At 41.5% G+C, this 18,310-nt stretch overlaps 1 protein-coding gene across 2 annotated transcripts in view; it reads left to right on the top strand.

The window, feature by feature from the left end:
- Positions 1 to 5,268: 5,268 nt before the first annotated feature.
- Positions 5,269 to 18,310, top strand: part of LOC146518621 (zinc finger protein 385A-like) — a 29,731-nt gene continuing 16,689 nt past the window's right edge. Inside the window, exon 1 of one of the 2 annotated variants that reach the window (XM_085160095.1) lies at positions 5,269 to 6,144. In XM_085160095.1, the coding sequence (XP_085016221.1) occupies positions 6,132 to 6,144 (13 nt within the window). In that variant the 5' untranslated portion in view covers positions 5,269 to 6,131. The other variant, XM_085160096.1, reaches the window with a different exon arrangement.

Genomic DNA, 18,310 nt, shown 5'->3' with positions numbered 1-18,310 from the left:
ACATTTAATATCAACGATGCCTTTTATTGAATAAATGCAGAAACTGTTCACAGTGCCTCATTTACATGTAATGTTTTGAATAATTTCCCAATTATGTCAATTTTCCCAAAGGAAACTTGCGGCTTGGCAACATTTATATGAAAAAATTAGACAAATGCAACGATTCAAGCACAGTTTAAATCAAGTCTTAGTAGTTATGGGAATAGAAAAGGGTTTCAGTCATATTTATGAAACCAATAAAGTTTTAAGAACAATAAATGTATATATTTGTGTCACTCTAACATCATATGGAACAGTAGTTTCCTGCTGCCTGAATATAAGTACCAAATTATCTAAAGAATATGTGCTCACTTATGTGAATCGACAGTTTGTGCGTCTGTGAGAGAGCTCACCTCACGTGTGGATGGTGGTTGTGTTATTTGGGATGAAACAGTATTAAGCAGCTGATCAGAGCTCAGTGTCTGAATGGTGTCATTTACTCGTTAATCCAGAGGAGAGAGGGGCAGTCAGTGCAGCAGCTCCTCTTCTCCATTTGATGCGCAACAGTATGCAGCTGCAGCGCTTACTCAGCTCAGCATCTAATGCACAGTTAAAGAGATCCTGTTTTGGAAGAAGTTGGAGAAAAATGAGTCTTCTGTTGTGAATATGCTCATTTTTATTTGTATTTTATTAATTATTATTATGTTAGATGACAATTATAGAACAAAATCTATAATGAAGGAGGGAGGAATCGCACTGCCACCTAGTGGTACAAGTTTATTCCTGCAATATATGTATCAGCTGCATGAGATATAAGCATTTGGCCACTAGGTGTCAACACTACACAACTTCTACAGTCTTGATCTTGACTGAAGTCTGTAAAGCATACTGTATTAATAAAAATACAACAACCGTTTGACAAAGACACATTTGGCATCGAGTGACTGGCATTCGTTTACAATGAAAACCCCTCAGACTAAATACGATGGAGATGAGATAATTTCTCAAATACTTCCTTTGCAATGACTGTGAAGGTAGACACATAACAAAAGAGACATTTGGTGAGAACTCCTCTGTTAAACACAGTGAGCCAGCAGAGTGAACAGGGAGTGGGAATAGAATTAACCTATTTACAAGTAAACTGGTTGATGGAGTGTGTTTGGATGAGAATAATCAGGCTAATGAAGATACCTGGGGACTCTGCTCTATCAGAGAACTGCATGCTGTCCTCTCTATCCAGCAAGTGATCATATCAGAGTCTAATTATTTACCGTGAAAGGACATGAAAAAGGATTAATCAAGGAAATCTGACTGATTAAATCTTCAAAGCCAGCACTGAAGTACATTTGCTATTAGGGAAGAAGGTTGTGGTCGGGGCTTTTATCCTTGAGGGGGGAAAATGAAGGATCAAAAAAAGAAAAAGAAAGAAAGACAGTGCTCTCCAGGACTGTTGGCACACTGAGTAAAGGAGAGGAAAGAAACGCCAAAAAAAATGGCTAGATAAACAACACAGTTGGCACGATTTGAAGTAAAAGTGTTTTTTGATGCTTTTTAAAAATGCTTTTTGGTAAACTTACCTTTGATTTTATGTGATAAGATTTTCAGAGTTAATGAGGCAAACAATGTGTTTTGTTTCTGATGAAAGTGGAAGCTAAATATAGAAACAAACACACTATTTGATTAGTTAGATAATTAAAGCACTCCCAGATGGCAGTAGTCTCTCCTAGCAGGACAATGCACACGTCAAAGAAAAATCTCAGGAACACCAGAAGGAACATCATCGGGAGCCTTACAGAGCTGGTCTCCAAATTCCTGGGAATGTGATATGATTAAGCATATTTAGGACTCAGTGGAATAAGCATGACAGACTGGAGCCCTACAACCCACAACCCACAGCCCACTGGACCTGTATAATGTACTACCAGCATCCTGGTGTCAGACCTGATAGGACGACGCCATGAGGGCTCACAGGTCAGAGCAGATTTAAGAAGATAATGTTAACTTGTACAGCTGACTGGTGTACAAACACATTATAAAGTGTTTTCAACCAGTTTTTAAAGATTTACATTTGCACGTCATACATAAAAATTTCAAGAAATACTTCATATTTGTTTAACAATAAATATGTACAGATACAAATACAGTACTTAACAAATTTGTCAGACCATCTGCCATAAAAACAAGAAAACAAACATTTTTGAAATCTGAAACTCATTTAAAACTAAACATTGTGTTGTTAGTTATATGGTTATGTTGTTATGTTATTCAAAAATATAATTTTAATTAAAACACTCAACTGCATTACTGTAATTATTACAGAAACATAAAAACTGATTTTGATATTTACCAAATCTGTTCATTTAGGGCAGCTGTGGCATTAATTTGTGTGTACATATAAAACTATAATTGAGGTATATATTTATACTAGTATAGTTTACTAATTATAATGTTGCGTTTTTACCTAAGAAAGAATCTTTTTTTTAAAATTAATCTTAAATGGATAACTTCTACTTGTAATTGAGTATTTTTTTACTGTTTCCTGTATTTATTTAAGTTTATAAATATTTTTTAAGCCAAATTAAAATGAATTTGTTTCAGTATAGTTTCAGTGGTCAGTGGTGTGGGAGAGAGGTTAGCCAAACCACATCTTTCTGCTCATGCAAAGGTTTGTGGGTTGAAGAAGAAGTTGCGTCAAACTAACCTGCTGCACACATGAAAGGAGAACAAAGACATGAGCAAACACTGAAAATCCATATATAGATCACTGAGAGAGGAATGCAATGCACTGCATTACTCTGCAGGATGTTATGGTGAGCCATCTTATAAAGGTTTTATGACAGAGAGAGATTAGTTAAAGAGCAAAGGACAGGGCAGTCAGAAAATGTGTGTGTGTGTGTGTGTGTGTGTGTGTGTGTGTGTGTGTGTGTGTGTAACTGTATCCGCTGATGAAATGTGCTTACTGCTCCAGTTTGTCGTCCTTCCTCACTGTCCCTCAGCCTAACCCCTTATCTGGCATGGTGCCAGAAGCTGTTGGTGTGTTGCTTTGTCCATAATAAACATGCAAATGAAATACAAGTGAATATGTCTGCCTTAAATTAAACTGGGATATAAGTTTACATGAGCACATCCTTAGAAGAGTCATAAAGTGACCCTGCCAAGACTGACTGGACACTACCATTAAGGCTTTTACAGCTTGCATTAAACACTTGGTGTTTTTAAACGGCCTGTCTCATTTACACAAGAACACTTCACACACTCAGTGTCTTTAAACTGTTCACATCATTTTAATAGACTGTAGTTAGCCACGCATTTATTCCCCATATTCCTCAGGTGACTACTTCGAGCGCACAAGGCAGACTAGAGCTCAGGCCGTTTAGCGTATCAGAATTAGACTGACATTTACTCGACATTGGGCCATGCGTCAATCTCACCTCAGCCCTTGCCTCCTTCTGCTCCACCTAATACTCCCCTACTTCTCCAAAATGACACTCGCAAGCACATTTAGGACATCCGATCTGAATCTACACCTTAACTGGCAGAAAGCAGGAAGCAACATGGTAGCGCACAGGAGTCCCACAGTATCATGTTTGTAAATTTTGTGTGACTATCTTCATCTTGCAGCCATCCACATTTAATTTCACCATCTCAGCTATACCAGTGCTTCGCTTTAGATGTTTCAGTAGGTGAGAAATGGAACTGGGTGACAGAGAGGCTGAGAGTGTTTTGGATTTGCAGTGGATCAGCATTTTAAAGAAGGCCACCTAGTGTAAAATTTACTTCCTGATGTTCGGTGCGTGATGTGAGTGAAAAAACAGAGTGTGGCACCAGGAGGCTGATGTCCTCAGGAAGTTGCACAAGTGGAGACAATCAGTTCTTTGTCATCCCCACTATACTTCAGTGATTACTGACAAATCCGAACTTTTAATATCCTGATTAAAAGTTTGAAATGATGGAGACGGGAGAAAACAAGAAACATTAAAATTGAAGTGCACCAGTTAAACTGGTCATTATGCAGTATTTAAAGCGGCACCAGTTAATGTTTTGATAAAAATGTTGATATAACCTGATTTTGCAGCTGTTTCTGTTCACTTCTTGCCGCTCTGACTGGATTATTTCCAGTCAGATACTGATGGGTGTTTTCAGCTCTGATGAATTCAGAGTTGAAACCAGGCACCTCCCTGAGCCTGGTTTCTTCCTGTTAAAAGGGCGTTTTTCCTTCCCACTGCCGCCAAGTGCTTGTTCATAGTGAGTTGGCTGGTTGTTTGGGTTTTTCTCTCTACTATAGTAGGCTCTTGAACTGAGCTGAATTGAATTAAACTGAATTAAAAGAGAAACCAAATGAATGAATGTATGAATGCTTATGGTGGTATCGCACAGTCATACACTATATATAAAAGATGGAAGTTGCTATAGTTTTTTTATTATGTTTTTGAAAACTTAACTTGTTTGTTAACTTTTTTCCCCAAACTACATGTTGTAAGTAAAGTTGTTGCACTTTTGTGTCTGTATCATTCTGTTCTGTCTGTTGTTGCACTGCCTCTGTTTTGTTTTGTTTTGGGGGGGGGGGGGGGGGGGGGTTGCGATTTTTGCAATTTTTCCTTGCACTTTATGTAGTGCTGTGTTGATTGTCTGTTACATGTTAAATGTAGCATCATGGTCTTGGAGGAACGTTGTACTGTACCACTTCGCATGGTTGAAATGACAATAAAACCACTTGACGTCACTTAAATTGACAATCACAACACTTTTTGCAGCTAGAGGTGTCGCCCCCTGCTGGCTGTCAGTAAGAATCCAGAATTAAGACAGTACCACACACTTTGGTTTCAGTTTCAGCAGTCTGTCTTTAGAACAGCTTTTTAATGGCCCTTTTAAGTGAACTGACTGTTACTTAATGCAGATTTAAGATAATTTGCACAAAATCATTTATGGATAAAATGGCAACTTAAATGCCTGCTTACTGGCTGAAATAAATATAAAACGAGATTATTTAAAATACTGATCTAAAGCATTTATTTAGGGGTCTCACTTTTGCAAATGTGCCCAAATTGAGGGCTGTTCAAAGATAATGATGTGAAGCTAAAATGTTGTAAATCTTCATAAAGTTTCTAGCAACTTAAATTCTTACATATTGTCCATCTGTAATATATATAAGCCCTTCTGACACATTTGCCAAACTGAAATTCTTCAGCTTGTGCATAACAGGGATTGAACCTATAAGCAGAATCATCAAGCACATGTGGACAGAGCAGGATTTGAGCAAAGGGTTTTGACGATTGTGTAAATAACTCAGGCTTTGCTCATAACTCATTATAACAACCCGGTCATTCAACAAATGAGCAAACAAACCCTGTGGGGCAGGGCCATTTGTGTGGGAGCCTGTTTCGATCTCAAACAAGCAAAAAGAATACACAGTTTATCTGTCCATAAGCCATCTGTTTCATCCACCAATTACACTTCCTTTGCTTCACCTTGTGAACAACTTCTTTCAAGTTTCAGTGACTTTCCACCATCTTCAAAACACACACACAACCACACACACACGCAGACTTCAGTCCTTATTTCCTCTGATCTGCCATCCGTTGCTGGGTCTCCCCTCCTCTCTCCTGCCCCTCCTTTTCCATACACACACTCCCTCTCTGCCTGTATCTCCCTCCTTCCACAGTTGTCCTCACATATTAGGTTCCCCAGTCCTAAGAAGCAGAATTAGCCACTGGAATCTTGTGCACTTGTTTCCTTCACTCCCGGCAAAGAGGTGACAGCATGAAAGAAAAACACAGAGAAAATACAGACAGACACAGAGTATTACAAGCTTTTTGAAACGAAGAGGATAAAGAGAGCGAGAGAACCGAAGATGAAGAAGCTGAACATCAAGATGCTTGTAGTTTGATGCAGCCACACTGTGGGCATGTGGCTGCCTGCACCGAGCATTTCCGTCTTCACTCCCCAGCTGACTGGTGCCAGTTCTGCGCTCACGACGCTGAGTGTTTATTTATTTATATTTCTACAATAATGTGAGCATGCTTTTTTTTATTCCACTCAAAGAGGACGGTATCTCTGTGGTACTTTACGCTGGCTGACACACTGACCTCCGGACTCTCTACTGGTTAAAGGAGCTGGATCGCATTGAGCATCGCGAAGCGCAGAAGCAACCAATGTGGGGCTCAGGTAAGATCATAACAGACTACTGAGCAATGCAAAAACACCCACCAGCCTGAGTTTGCTTCCTTTGATCAGCTTAAGAAGAACTGAGAGGCTGGGTAAGCCGGGATCCCCTCATTACTGCAATATTCTGAGCAGAAATAAAGAGCGAGTGACAGTGGCTACACGAGGCTTTGAAGGTCTATCTCTTTGATGAAAGTTAGGCCAGTCTCCTGCAAACATCAGCACGCAGGGTCAGATAAGACTTTGCACTCACACTTGGTGTGACCCTCAGCCTTTTACACACTTCACTGATATGATGCAGGAAATGGATGATGGAAGGTGGGAAGATGTATAGAAGGAGGAGAAAGAAAGAGAGCAACCTTGGCATGAATAGATAGAACAGAACACTTTTTTGTTTTCCCTGACATCCTTAAACAAATTGATAAGCAGAACGGAAAAGCTTGTGGACACGCAAAAGATATCAGTAATGTTTGTTATTAAAGTGAAGACATTTTGCCCGAGGAAAGGCTAGTCACAGCTAGAGCTGTGTGGGGGTAATTCTTGTGTGCCCAATGTCAGCATATTCTGATTCTGATTCTTTAAATATACAGCAGTAGTAGTAAACAGAATCTAAAGCACTCTGGTATCTCGGTTAATAGCATGTGAAGTATAAGACACCAGTTTTTGGGTGCTTACATAGAGGGAATTGATTGCACATCTGGCCTCTGCTCACATTATCCTTAGTTGAATCCCCATTACCTTCCATCATAGTTATTCCAAGTCTTTGTCTTCACAGATGTGGTTAAAAAATCTGGTTAAAAATTTAGTAAGTGCAAATGAAATTATTTGTTTATGATCAGATAAAAAATGCTTTAATAACACTAAATTATTAACATATATATATTGCCCCTTCCCCATCAGAGGGCACTGTAATGTACAACACACGTGCTGATGAAGTGCCCTCTACCCCTTTACTCTACACAGACCTGTGTTTAGTCCAGTGTGCGTCCTTGTGTGTGCCTGTTTGTGTGTATTTATATACAGTGCATGTTGGTCATTTAGTTAATTCAAGCGACGCCCATTTTAACCTTCACGGTGCAGTAAATTCAGTAGATCTTCTCTCATCACGTCAGAGCAGAAATACACTTTACATTATATAGCTTTATAACTAAGCGTAGCTCAAGTTAGTATGTAGTTCATATGTAGAACAAACAAACAAACAAACAAAGAGACACTTATGCTGAGTGTGACATAATTTGCATTTACTTCATCTGCATTGTCTGTTTGGCACAATAGCCTGTATTGGGTTACCAAGTATATGCTTATGGCTACTCTAATGTTATCAGAGGAGGACTGGCACAACACTTCAGGCCTCACCGCTAAAGATTAAACCTAAATGGGACTTTTTTTGTTAGTTTTTTTGTTAGTTATGGCCTCCCGGGACAGTATGCAGTACAAAGGACTACTGAATGTACAGTATGCAACTAAACACTGATCAAAACTTTAATACTTTATTCTAAACATAATGGGAGCCGTGCGAGTCGTGTAAAAGACTAAGTACACTCTTCCTGCTACCATAGAAATTCCCAGGGTAAGTAGAAGCTGATCAAACTTCATTAACTGATCATCAGCAAGTGTGAGCACCTCTATACAAGTTGGTAATAAGGCAGTTTGCTGGTTTGCCACAATGCTACAATCCCACAATCTTCCCAGGATTGTACATCCCAGGAAACTCACCCCATGGTCAGACTGTGCTATGCTCAGAGAAACAGCACAAAACCCAAGAGCCACACCTCAGACTCTACAGGTTAAAGCTAAAGCTTCACTGAAACTGGTTCATGCAACAGAAGAATGATGTCAAGTACAGCAACAAATGTTACAACACAAAGGCTGAAAAAGAGAAAAATCAAGGAGCTGCAACAGTCCAGTCTCATGCCAGACTTTGAGTCCAACAGGTGCATAAATGAATGCCTGGGAACCTCATTGAAATGATGCAGCACTGTAAAGAAAAGTGGGCCAAAATTCCTCCACAACGACGTGACAGACTGATAAAACAAAGTTATTGCTGCTAAAAGTGGTTCTACAAGCTACTGAATCATGGAGTGACTACATAGTCCTGTGAAAACTTTCTTCAGAAATGTACAAGAAATCTTTGAATAATGATTAAAAATTACTTTAAATAATCCGTTTGAGTTGTCATTAAATCCACTGTATAATTGATCAATTCAGCAAAGATATTCTTTCACACTGACAGAACTTTTTGTTCTCCGAAAACCGGAAAGGCTCTTTATTAAGTAAACAAGGCAAAGACTTAGCATAAATCCCCTAGGACACACACACGCACAGACACACACATACACAGATGGGATGGTTCGTCACATGAGCTCTGAGGTCCGATTTCATTTTCCCATGGTGACATCCATTAAAGTCATGCTGTGTCTGACCCTCCACCCTCAGACAGCCATATTAGCACCTGGCCCATTGGCCACAACAATACACCTGCCTGCATTATTCAGGCTGACTCTACTAATGAGGAAACCTTATCACACACACACACACACACACACACACACACACACACACACACACACACACACACACACACACACACACACACACACACACACACACAAACTCTACCCTGGGTTCAAGCAAACTTAAACACAAACAGACCGACACGCAGCATTATTTGACTTACTTTAGGATGACTGTTTAATTATGTAAAAATGGACCAGATCGTGTTGCCTAAAGCCCAAACAAGAGAGTTCATGTGACAGCCCGATCTTGTGAGAAAGTGTTTGACGAAGGCTCGCACATCCATTAGCACAACATACACTTTAAATTCATTGTTCTGGTAAATGTTGGTATAGGAGTGCGTGCAGTGAGCTTAGTATTTAAGCTCATTCAGCACTCTCTGCCACTGCCTGTCAAACAGCTGTCAGCTCCCTCCTTCATCCTGCTGTTTCACCATATCTTCCACATTTCCTCACCTTACACTTTCATCCCCGAGTCAGTCTGCATTAACCTCAATTTCTCCTCCGCTCCCCACAATGCTTCATCGAGTCTCTCAAGCTGTCAGTCTCTACTGCGCCTCTTCGCCCGCTCTTCTTTTTGTCTCTTCGCACACTTGTCTGCAACAACACCGTGAACTCGGTCAGCATTTTCCAAAATGTACTGCTGATTTTTGCCTGCTGCCTATTTTTGCCTGTTGTCTGTACTGCCTAACAGACAACAGACAGGTAGAGGTAGAGAGCAGAGGAAAATCTCAGGAGGAAATTGTCAGAGCACAAAGACATATTTCAAATTTCAGATGTTGTCGACAAGAGTGAAAGTGAGACGAGGGGAGGTGTGTGTGTGTGTGTGTGCTGGGGGGTCGTCAATAGTAAACAGGAGACAAAGGGAGACGGAGAGAAGGAGAGAGCAGAACCGACAGCAGTATTATCAGTCTGCGTCCTGATTCAAACACCCCAAGAAAATGTTCAGTTCCAGCTGCTCTCATTGGCTAAACCTCCAACCAATCACAGCTTAGAAATGCAAGGTGCCTTTAGGTTATACCCAACCCCAAAAATATGATCGAGAGAGAGAGCGCAAAAGCGGGAGAGAGAGAGAGAGAGAGAGAGAGACAGAGAGAGAGAGAGAGAGAGAGAGGCATGCTGTAGTGCAGAGGTTCCTCCTGTGAGGCAAGCCTCCATCTCTCTGGTGTTCCTCCTGCTGGAGTGAATATATAACAGTGAATAAATTACAGGCTTCATTGCAGTAGATTGAGTGCATGCTGTGTTGCAGTCAAGGCTGCTGTGTTTCTCCTCTGGCAACAGCTGCCTGAGACGTGTACCGAGACCTGAAGGAGAAGAAGAAGGAGAACTATCTAATGTGGATGAGGGACACTGAGCGGGAGGGAAGACACAGTGTAGAGAACCAAAGTGAAGGTTGTGATGTTGGATGTCTTTTCCACATTGAGTTTTGAGAACCAGAGAGGGGGGCGCTTAAGATTTGAGTCGTCCTTGTAGCTGATCAAAGAGGAGAGGAGTCAAGCAGGAAGATAACGTGGGAAAGAGAAGTGGGAGAATACAGCATGATCTTGGGTAAGACAGCATTAGAGGGCTTTTTCCTCCTCCGTGCTCTCATTGATCTGATTGATTTTGTTTTTCTTCTACAGTTAGATTTCTGTTCTGATGAGATGATCTCTTGTGTATGGTGCAAACTTTTTATATGCATTTATGCGATGTTTTCTTTGACATGCGTGATCAATGTGTCACCCTGTGTGAAAGAAATCTGTAGGGTCTTGTGAGCAGGCTCGCTTTGGTCCAGTTCATTTGACTTTGTGTGAGAACTTGACTCTCACGCTCACCACGCTTGTGTACATTAGATGATTTTAGTCAGTTCCAGAGGAAATAAGGACATGCTGTTTTAAAAAAATTTGTGTATCCCACAAAAAACATGAATATTGCAAAATGAATGAGAGAAGAGACCTTTAACCACATTAAGGCGATTAAGGAAATATTCCAAATTCCTATAAAAATGTGTTCATTTTAAGTAGTCTAACATGACCCTAAGCTGAGGTAGTCCTTCATTATAAAATAACTTAGTGCATTATGTGATCAATTATCTCAGTTTCTCTTGGCCTAAGGCATAAAAGCACTCACCACTGACAGGGTGCAAGACTGCATGTCATTCATCAGTCTAATCCTCCGCCTCGCCAGCAAGCTTCATTACGGAACAGATTCTGGAAACTGGAGATCTGGCTTTTAGATTCAGTTATTAAAGGAGAATTTTTAAGATTAACAACAATGCTGGCTCACTTCCCTGTGGTCAGTACATACATTACTCCAACATAATGCTCAAAGGTGTCAGGAGACAAATCAGCATTAAGAAGAAGTATAAAAAGGTCAAGAAAGCAGTGTGCCATAAAGCCACAGAGTGCTATTTTTTGTGGTGCAACAGAATAATGAACTCCAACTTCAGTCTATATAAGGGCTGTTTTGTATGCTTGTACACAAATTGAGTTTGGATTATGTTTGTGAAACGCATTTACTGCAGTCAGTTGAGTTATGCTGATGTTTTGCAATCTGCAGAATATTACAGTAGCTCTTCAATGCCCCATCCAATAATTTCATGCACTGCACTTTTACTTAAAGGCTAAAACAACCATCCTTTAGACACAATCATGTGAGGCAGAGGCGTATAATTTAGAAACATATAATTTAGATGATGTTTTCCAGTTCCAGCTTTTTATCTTGTTCCGTTTATCAACACTAATCCATCTTTCCTCACAGTAGATTTGATTAACCACTGTGACCTTGTCCCATGTACGTGTGCGCTGACTAAATATTTGACTACTTTATTTTTGTTTGCTTGCTCTTACCCCTGCTCGAGTCTTCCTGTGATCTGAGTGTGAGCTTGAGCTTGTGGTAATCCTTTTCCCAGTGCAGAAGCTTTAACTCCGCACGCATTAGACACTAAACGCGCTGACACATGATCACAACAACATGGGCTGATAGGATTTTATAAACTGTATTAGTTTCCTTTTCGAGAGACAGAAGTAGCTCCAGATACTGAAATAGCAACCACGAAAGGCAAAGGCAGGAACAGCAAAGATGGAGGGGATGAACAGGGAAAGCCTCCACCGATCTACAGTCCCATGTCTCCCTTCGCTCTGTCTCTACGTCCATCATTTACACCTAGTTTTAATGTCTTTTGATGAAAGGAGGAAAACCAAACATGTTGACACAGTGAGCCTCGCGGACTAGATGAACTGTGCCGAACCTGGCTCATCTCCCTCGATGCAGAGCAGTGGAGAACACAGTTTAGTAACTCTTGTGTAATTTTTGTGATGAATATTTCAGACCCAAAGGTTTTTATTTATTTAAAAGTGAGCCAAGGCTTCCTCTAGTCTGATGCAAAGACCTCAGTCAGCACTATATAAAAGTTCACGTCTTGCATCACATCTAGACACACATAGACGAATTTTCCCCGCTCATCCGTGGCCTCCAAAAGAATCAGAGGTGCACGTTGACCCCGATAAACAACATGACCTTTAAATCCAGGCAATGCAATGAAGGGTGGAAAGTATTGGCATTTTAAATGGAGACAGAGGGCTGCCACTCTGTGTTCAACAACCTGACACACATTTCATATGCTTAAGAAGCCTGAAACTCTTGCAGAGGAGAGCGGATTGAGAACTGCAGGACTATACGGGGCTATATGCTGACAGTAAATGCAGCAGAGCTCAGACAGGACATCAACAACTACCTTTTATCACACAAGGAGCTCATGCAGTCCAGAAATTACATTTTGTTTATCTAAATTACAGTGTGATAACAGTAAAACCGCTGCAGTAAGTGGCATATTGTTTCTGAATGTATCGCTGTTATTTGTTTATATAAACTGCTCAAGGAGGATTGCGCACAAATGACCCATAACTCTTCCTAACCTTACGCTAGTCCAAACTGGCATAAATGGGTCACTGGACAGTGAAATCAGAGTGTGTCATTTCGGAGGACACCAGCATCTGCGGTATCGTATGATGTCACAGCAAAAATGCTCATCACCACTGCTTTTTGCACGCTGAATCTGACAGCGTGTCATGTGAGGCCACAATAGCCTTGTTTACCCACCTGTAAGTACTGCAAAATGAAAGAGGAGTGATGGTGGAACTGTGAGAGGGGACCAGAAGTGTGGACCCAGGAAACGAGATAGAAAACCGTCATCACAGTTTGGTATATAAACTGTAATTAATGTTACTGAAAATCCCCAAATTGACCAATTTTCATTTTTGCAAAGACGCTTCTCATGCCTAAAGTCTGTAAACCTGCAGCAAAAGTAATGATAGGTGATGTTGCTGTTAGATCAGGAAATCTCATATGTAATTTTGGAAGGCAATAACACATTTGTCATTAAGTTTGGAGCCCTTGTTGACCATAATTATACAGTTAAAAGCTCTGAAATCTACAGCACAAAACAGTAATGTCTATCATTTACTGATTTAAGGACTCCAAAAGTAGCATGAGAACATAGACTGATCATACAGTTGTTTATTGTTTATTGTTCTGAAGTTATGCACACTATGTGCGCCACCCGCCTCACCCTTACCCTTGCGTGTTGCATTATGGCCATGCTATAGCATAAAACCACACTCTCCCTTTTAGACTGCAATCAAATCCCAAAATACAACTGGTCATTTTTGCTTCTGTGGAATAAAACCTGTGCTGTGTATACCACAAAATCCTACTTTGTTCTCTGTGACTTTTCTATGCATTGAAGATCAAGTATTCCTTTCTTTTGTCTGTTTTCTTTTTTTATAAAATGATGATGCATCTGGCTGCTGTTTGTCTGATGCCATTGTTTTGTATGTGTATTTTTACTGAACGTGTTTGCTTTGGATGCTCTTGTGTGTTCTGTGTACTTTTGGTTCTCGGGTTTCTGTATGTTTGTATCTACAGTAGTGTATTATTCCACCACCCAGCAGGTGTTTAAATGATTTGAGGGAAAAAAGGGATAATAATGTGGGGCAGGGCTGCTGTTCATGTTGTCCTGGTGGATCTCTTAATGGCCTTCACTTTGCTCTGTGTAGCTTTGTGCTGCAGAGCCCTGGTAGAGCCTCAATGGTGCCTGCGACACAATGAAAGACAAAGTTGGCAGTTGGACTCGGGCTGTTCCAGCAACTCCCCAAAGAGCTGAAGCCTGACACGAGCTGAAGAACAGGCGGATGTTTAACAGTCTTTTTAGGAAACAAATCTCTTCAGGATGCAGCATGTTGACATCCACACAACCATGCAAAAGACTGAATACACTGATGCAGTTTTAACATTAAAAAGCTTATAGTTTAAAAGGAAATATCTGTATCAGTCAACTTTGTAGGTGGTAAAAGGGAAACCTGTGAAAAGGTCAAGGTGCTGTTAATTGGAGAAGTGGACCTTCTAACTGACATACGGATGCTTTTTTATGTCATCACATAAATAGTAATGCCTCTTCTGTTTCCAGTTTGTTAAGTAGACTTTGGTTTTACTATTACTATTATTATAGCTGTCAGCCAAGGAGTTTCTTGGCTGACAGCTAGCAAACTCAAACACTTCTGGTGAAAAGACTGCAAAAGAAAAGCTTGTCATAATCAGTAGCAAGTGAGACAATGAACATATATTACTAATATTCTTAAGGTTCATTTATTAGTATTTGGTGAGTTGGTTTCTGTGGAAGTTTGTTTCCACCACCACAAAAATCATATTGATCCTGTCGCACTAGTTTCTATCAGATGCCAGCATTTGTTTCTATCAATAATCAATATTTTGACTGATCCACCCTCCTCTAATGGTAAATGGCCTGGGCCATTTGTATAGCGCTTTACTAGTCCCAAAGGACCCTAAAGCGCTTCACACAACCAGTCATCCACCCATTCACACACTGGTGATGGAAAGCTACATTGTAGCCACAGCCACCCTGGGGCGCACTGACAGAGGCGAGGCTGCCGTACACTGGCGCCACCGGGCCCTCTGACCACCACCAGTAGGCAACAGGTGAAGTGTCTTGTCCAAGGACACAACAACCGAGACTATCCAAGCCGGGGCTCGAACCAGCAACCTTCCGATTACAAGGCGAACGCCCAACTCTTGAGCCACAATCGCCCCTAATTTTAATGGTCACATGACAAACAATTGGCTCGCTGTGTGGTTAATTTTACCATCAAAGAGTTCTGACCTCCAGTTTAAGTGAATAAAATTATAGTATTAAGCAGATATCTTTGCTATTAGCTGATCTTGCAGCATTAGCTGATAAATTAGCATCTCACCTTTTTCTCCATATATTGTCACTTCTGGCTCTAAGATAAACATCCGAAAAAGGTTGCCAGTTCGAGCCCCGGCTTGGACAGTCTCGGTCGTTGTGTCCTTGGGCAAGACACTTCACCTGCCGCCTACTGGTGTTGGCCAGAAGGGCCGATGGCGCGATATGGCAGCCTCGCTTCTGTCAGTCTGCCCCAGGGTAGCTGTGGCTACAATGTAGCTTGCCTCCACCAGTGTGTGAATGTGAGAGTGAATGGGTGGATGACTGGGTGTGTAAAGTGCTTTGGGGTCCCTAGGGGGGACTAGTGAAAGCGCTATACAAATACAGGCCATTTACCATTTACATCATATTTACTGTATACTCTTTGGGGTAAGCTTTAAGCAGATTGCACAGACACCTCACAGGAGTGAGGTACTTTGTACTCTGATACACAGTTAAACTGACTTCTACCAAAAGCAAGTCATGGCATGTAGCTGACCCACTAGAAGAGACATAGCATGAAATTGCTCATCCATGTACGCTTTGCATGTGACTTGCAGAGGTTAACCCTTTGCAACAGCTGTAGCCTACTTGACTTGACTCCTTTCAGTATTTTAAAAGCAATGTTTTTAACCAGCATGTTCCACGCTGTGGTTCAGCTGCATGGACTACGACTGCTTCCTTTAGGTAGCAGATGGCCTTTGTTCTGTACATTAACCTGCAGGTCGACATGGCTCTTTACCTCCTCTGGTCACCTTGGACTCACCTCAAAACATGCGGCTCTTTCCCCCCACAACCCCCACCCCCTCCTCTGATGCCTTCCTTTCGCCTCCTTGTCCAGACCTCCTTTTCTCGCTCAATCGACTTGAACCACTCAGCCCAGTGCCATTAGTTCTCAGCTTATCATCTCCAGTTCCTTGATAGTCACTTTTTTTTCTTAACCTCTTCATGGGGAAAGACTGTGAAAAGACTTGAGAAATAATTTACAGGATAATATCCAGACAAAGCAATGTCCTGCATCATTACATAATAATTTTTAATTTTAATGAGAGCAGTGAAAAATCTGCAGAGGAAGAAAAAAAAAGTCTTCGGTAATTACAAACACTGCATCAAATCAGAGACTGGAGCTGCAGAAGGACTAAGGAATCTCAAGAGCACTGCATAACAGGCACACACACACGTTTCCACTGAAAGAGGACTTCAGAGAGTTCTCTAGGAGGCGGCATTTAAGCTTGGCCACTGGGGCGCAAAGCATCTATCATTAAAACAAAGTGCAGAGTGAAATCAAATGTGTTCTCCTTCTCAACCACTTGACTCTCCTCTTCGCTCTGTCCTTTCCAGATCTCACACAGACCAACACAACATTAATCAGAACCCAGCCCATAAATTACCCTTTTTTTAGAGCATCATCTATTCAGACTACAAAGGTTTGTGTGCGAATGCGAATGTGTGCACCGTCGTCTGTCCCCCCGCTTAGGTTGAAATAGCTGCCTTTGACTTGAGGGTAAGCTGAGCCGCAGTAAATTGGATTTCATGCTCAGTCCTTCACAGCAGCAGTATGCGACACTAAGACAGACCCATCTTCCCTCTGCATTCACGACAAAGTTAGCACTGTGGTTCTTTAAAGGTTGGAGCTTTAAACACAGTTGTATGACTTTGTTTTTTTTTCTAGGATTGGTTTTAATGTCAGCTCTGCCAAAGTGTGGCAATTACCAACTCAGCATTTCAGCTACAAAACTGAAAATGTTAGTCGTGAATCACAGACACACCAATGGTGTCATCTGCGACCAAATGTTGGATCAGCTCTGTCTCGCATTCCTTTGTACTTCAACCTGAGGGTGAAAGCCAAACCCAAATGCAGTGAGCCCAGTGGTTTTCTGGTTATTAGACACCCTTCCACCACACGGTTGCCTCTGTCTCTGCTGCAGTGACAGCAAGAGGGTTTTTGTCAGGAGGCAGGCTGGTTAATCCACCACAGACGCTCATTTCAGAATTATCTGTGCACAGCAGGCCATTTAGATGCAGATGTGACGCGGCTGGCATCGTGTGCCGGTCCTCTTGAGCGTGGAGCTAACAGGCCTGGATAAAGGTTTCTTTCTTTGGTGGGAGCCTGCAGTGTCTTTGCCTCTCATCAGACTTCATTCTGGCAGACAGCATGTCACACAGTCTCCTGTCCCCTTCCCTCCCGGTCCCATCATGGAGCGCGAAGATGGAAGCAAGCAGGGAATACAGAGAGACTCCTGCGACGCCACTGACATTGACATTACCTCTATGATCATTAAAACTAAATTGGCTAAATGAATTGCCAATTTGAGAAGCCTTAGTCACAGCATACTGGTGTGTGCACCGCACGGCTGTGTGTGCACCTAACGGGGGAGATAAGATTCCATCTCTGGTTGTCTGTTTTCCTTTTTCTTTTCTTTTTTGTCCCTCCTCTGCTTCTCTTCATTTCTGTCCAACTACCTCTCTCGCACAATCTACACAAAAATTCAATAAGCTATTACACAGACATTGATCTCTTTCTCACACAAACATTTGCATGGGGGGGGGGGGGGGGGAGTAAAGCAGTGAGATGACGGTGCTGTCTGTTCATTTCAGTGGAGAAAAGGAGCTGTAGATGGTGAGAACTGGATTTATGGAGTTTGGCAGCATCTTAACACTTTAATGCTCCTCAGAATGTGTCCAATCAATGCTCTCTCTCCCTGCGTGGTCGTGGCATTCTCTTATCTGATGTCACTGTATATCACTCAGGAGCTGGGTAGGTCAGGGGACGATGCTGCTACGCTCACGCCGAATTGGTTGGTGCAGAACGTGACACTAAAAGCAATGAGCAGCATTGTTTTAATGTAGCACTCTACTGTGTCTGCACTGTAAATACAGATTTATTATAGAAGACGTTCTTTGACCTTTAAATTGTAATATAGCGTAAAATGAGCTGTGGATTTACCAGAAACGTGCCGGGAATACATTTCACCAGCCAAAGAGGAAACACAGTGATGATGTCTCTCCATCGCTCCACACAGCTGAGACACTATTGTCCTATTATTTGCTTGGCAGGGAATTAAACTGTGCTTAATTGCATTCAATTTAGTTTCTACTTTTTTTAATTTACCCTTTTGATCAAATAAAGAACAAACAGAATTTTAAGTGTAATAGGAAGAAGGAGAGTGTAGAACTGATGCTTGAAATAAGTATTATTTACAGTATGCCGCATGTAACCCTAACCCTAGCACCCGCCCACTAAAATAGCTTGGTGGTATGTTCATGAACATTTTTCTCATTTACACAAACACAGTCCTGTGGCTGTGAATACATCCTGCTGCCTCGTGTTAATCCATGTCTGAAAATAGTTCTCAAAAAGCTACTAATGCTACTGCTTCGGGTGCAGCTGCTTGGACACCTCCCACTCGTTTATGAGCTCTTGCTTCAACTCGAT

The sequence above is a fragment of the Neolamprologus multifasciatus genome, chromosome 5, assembly GCF_963576455.1.
Source record: "Neolamprologus multifasciatus chromosome 5, fNeoMul1.2, whole genome shotgun sequence".
NCBI classification, from domain to species: Eukaryota; Metazoa; Chordata; class Actinopteri; order Cichliformes; family Cichlidae; genus Neolamprologus; species Neolamprologus multifasciatus.
Note: the sequence above shows the minus strand (reverse complement) of the source record. Positions and strands in the feature narration are given on the sequence as shown.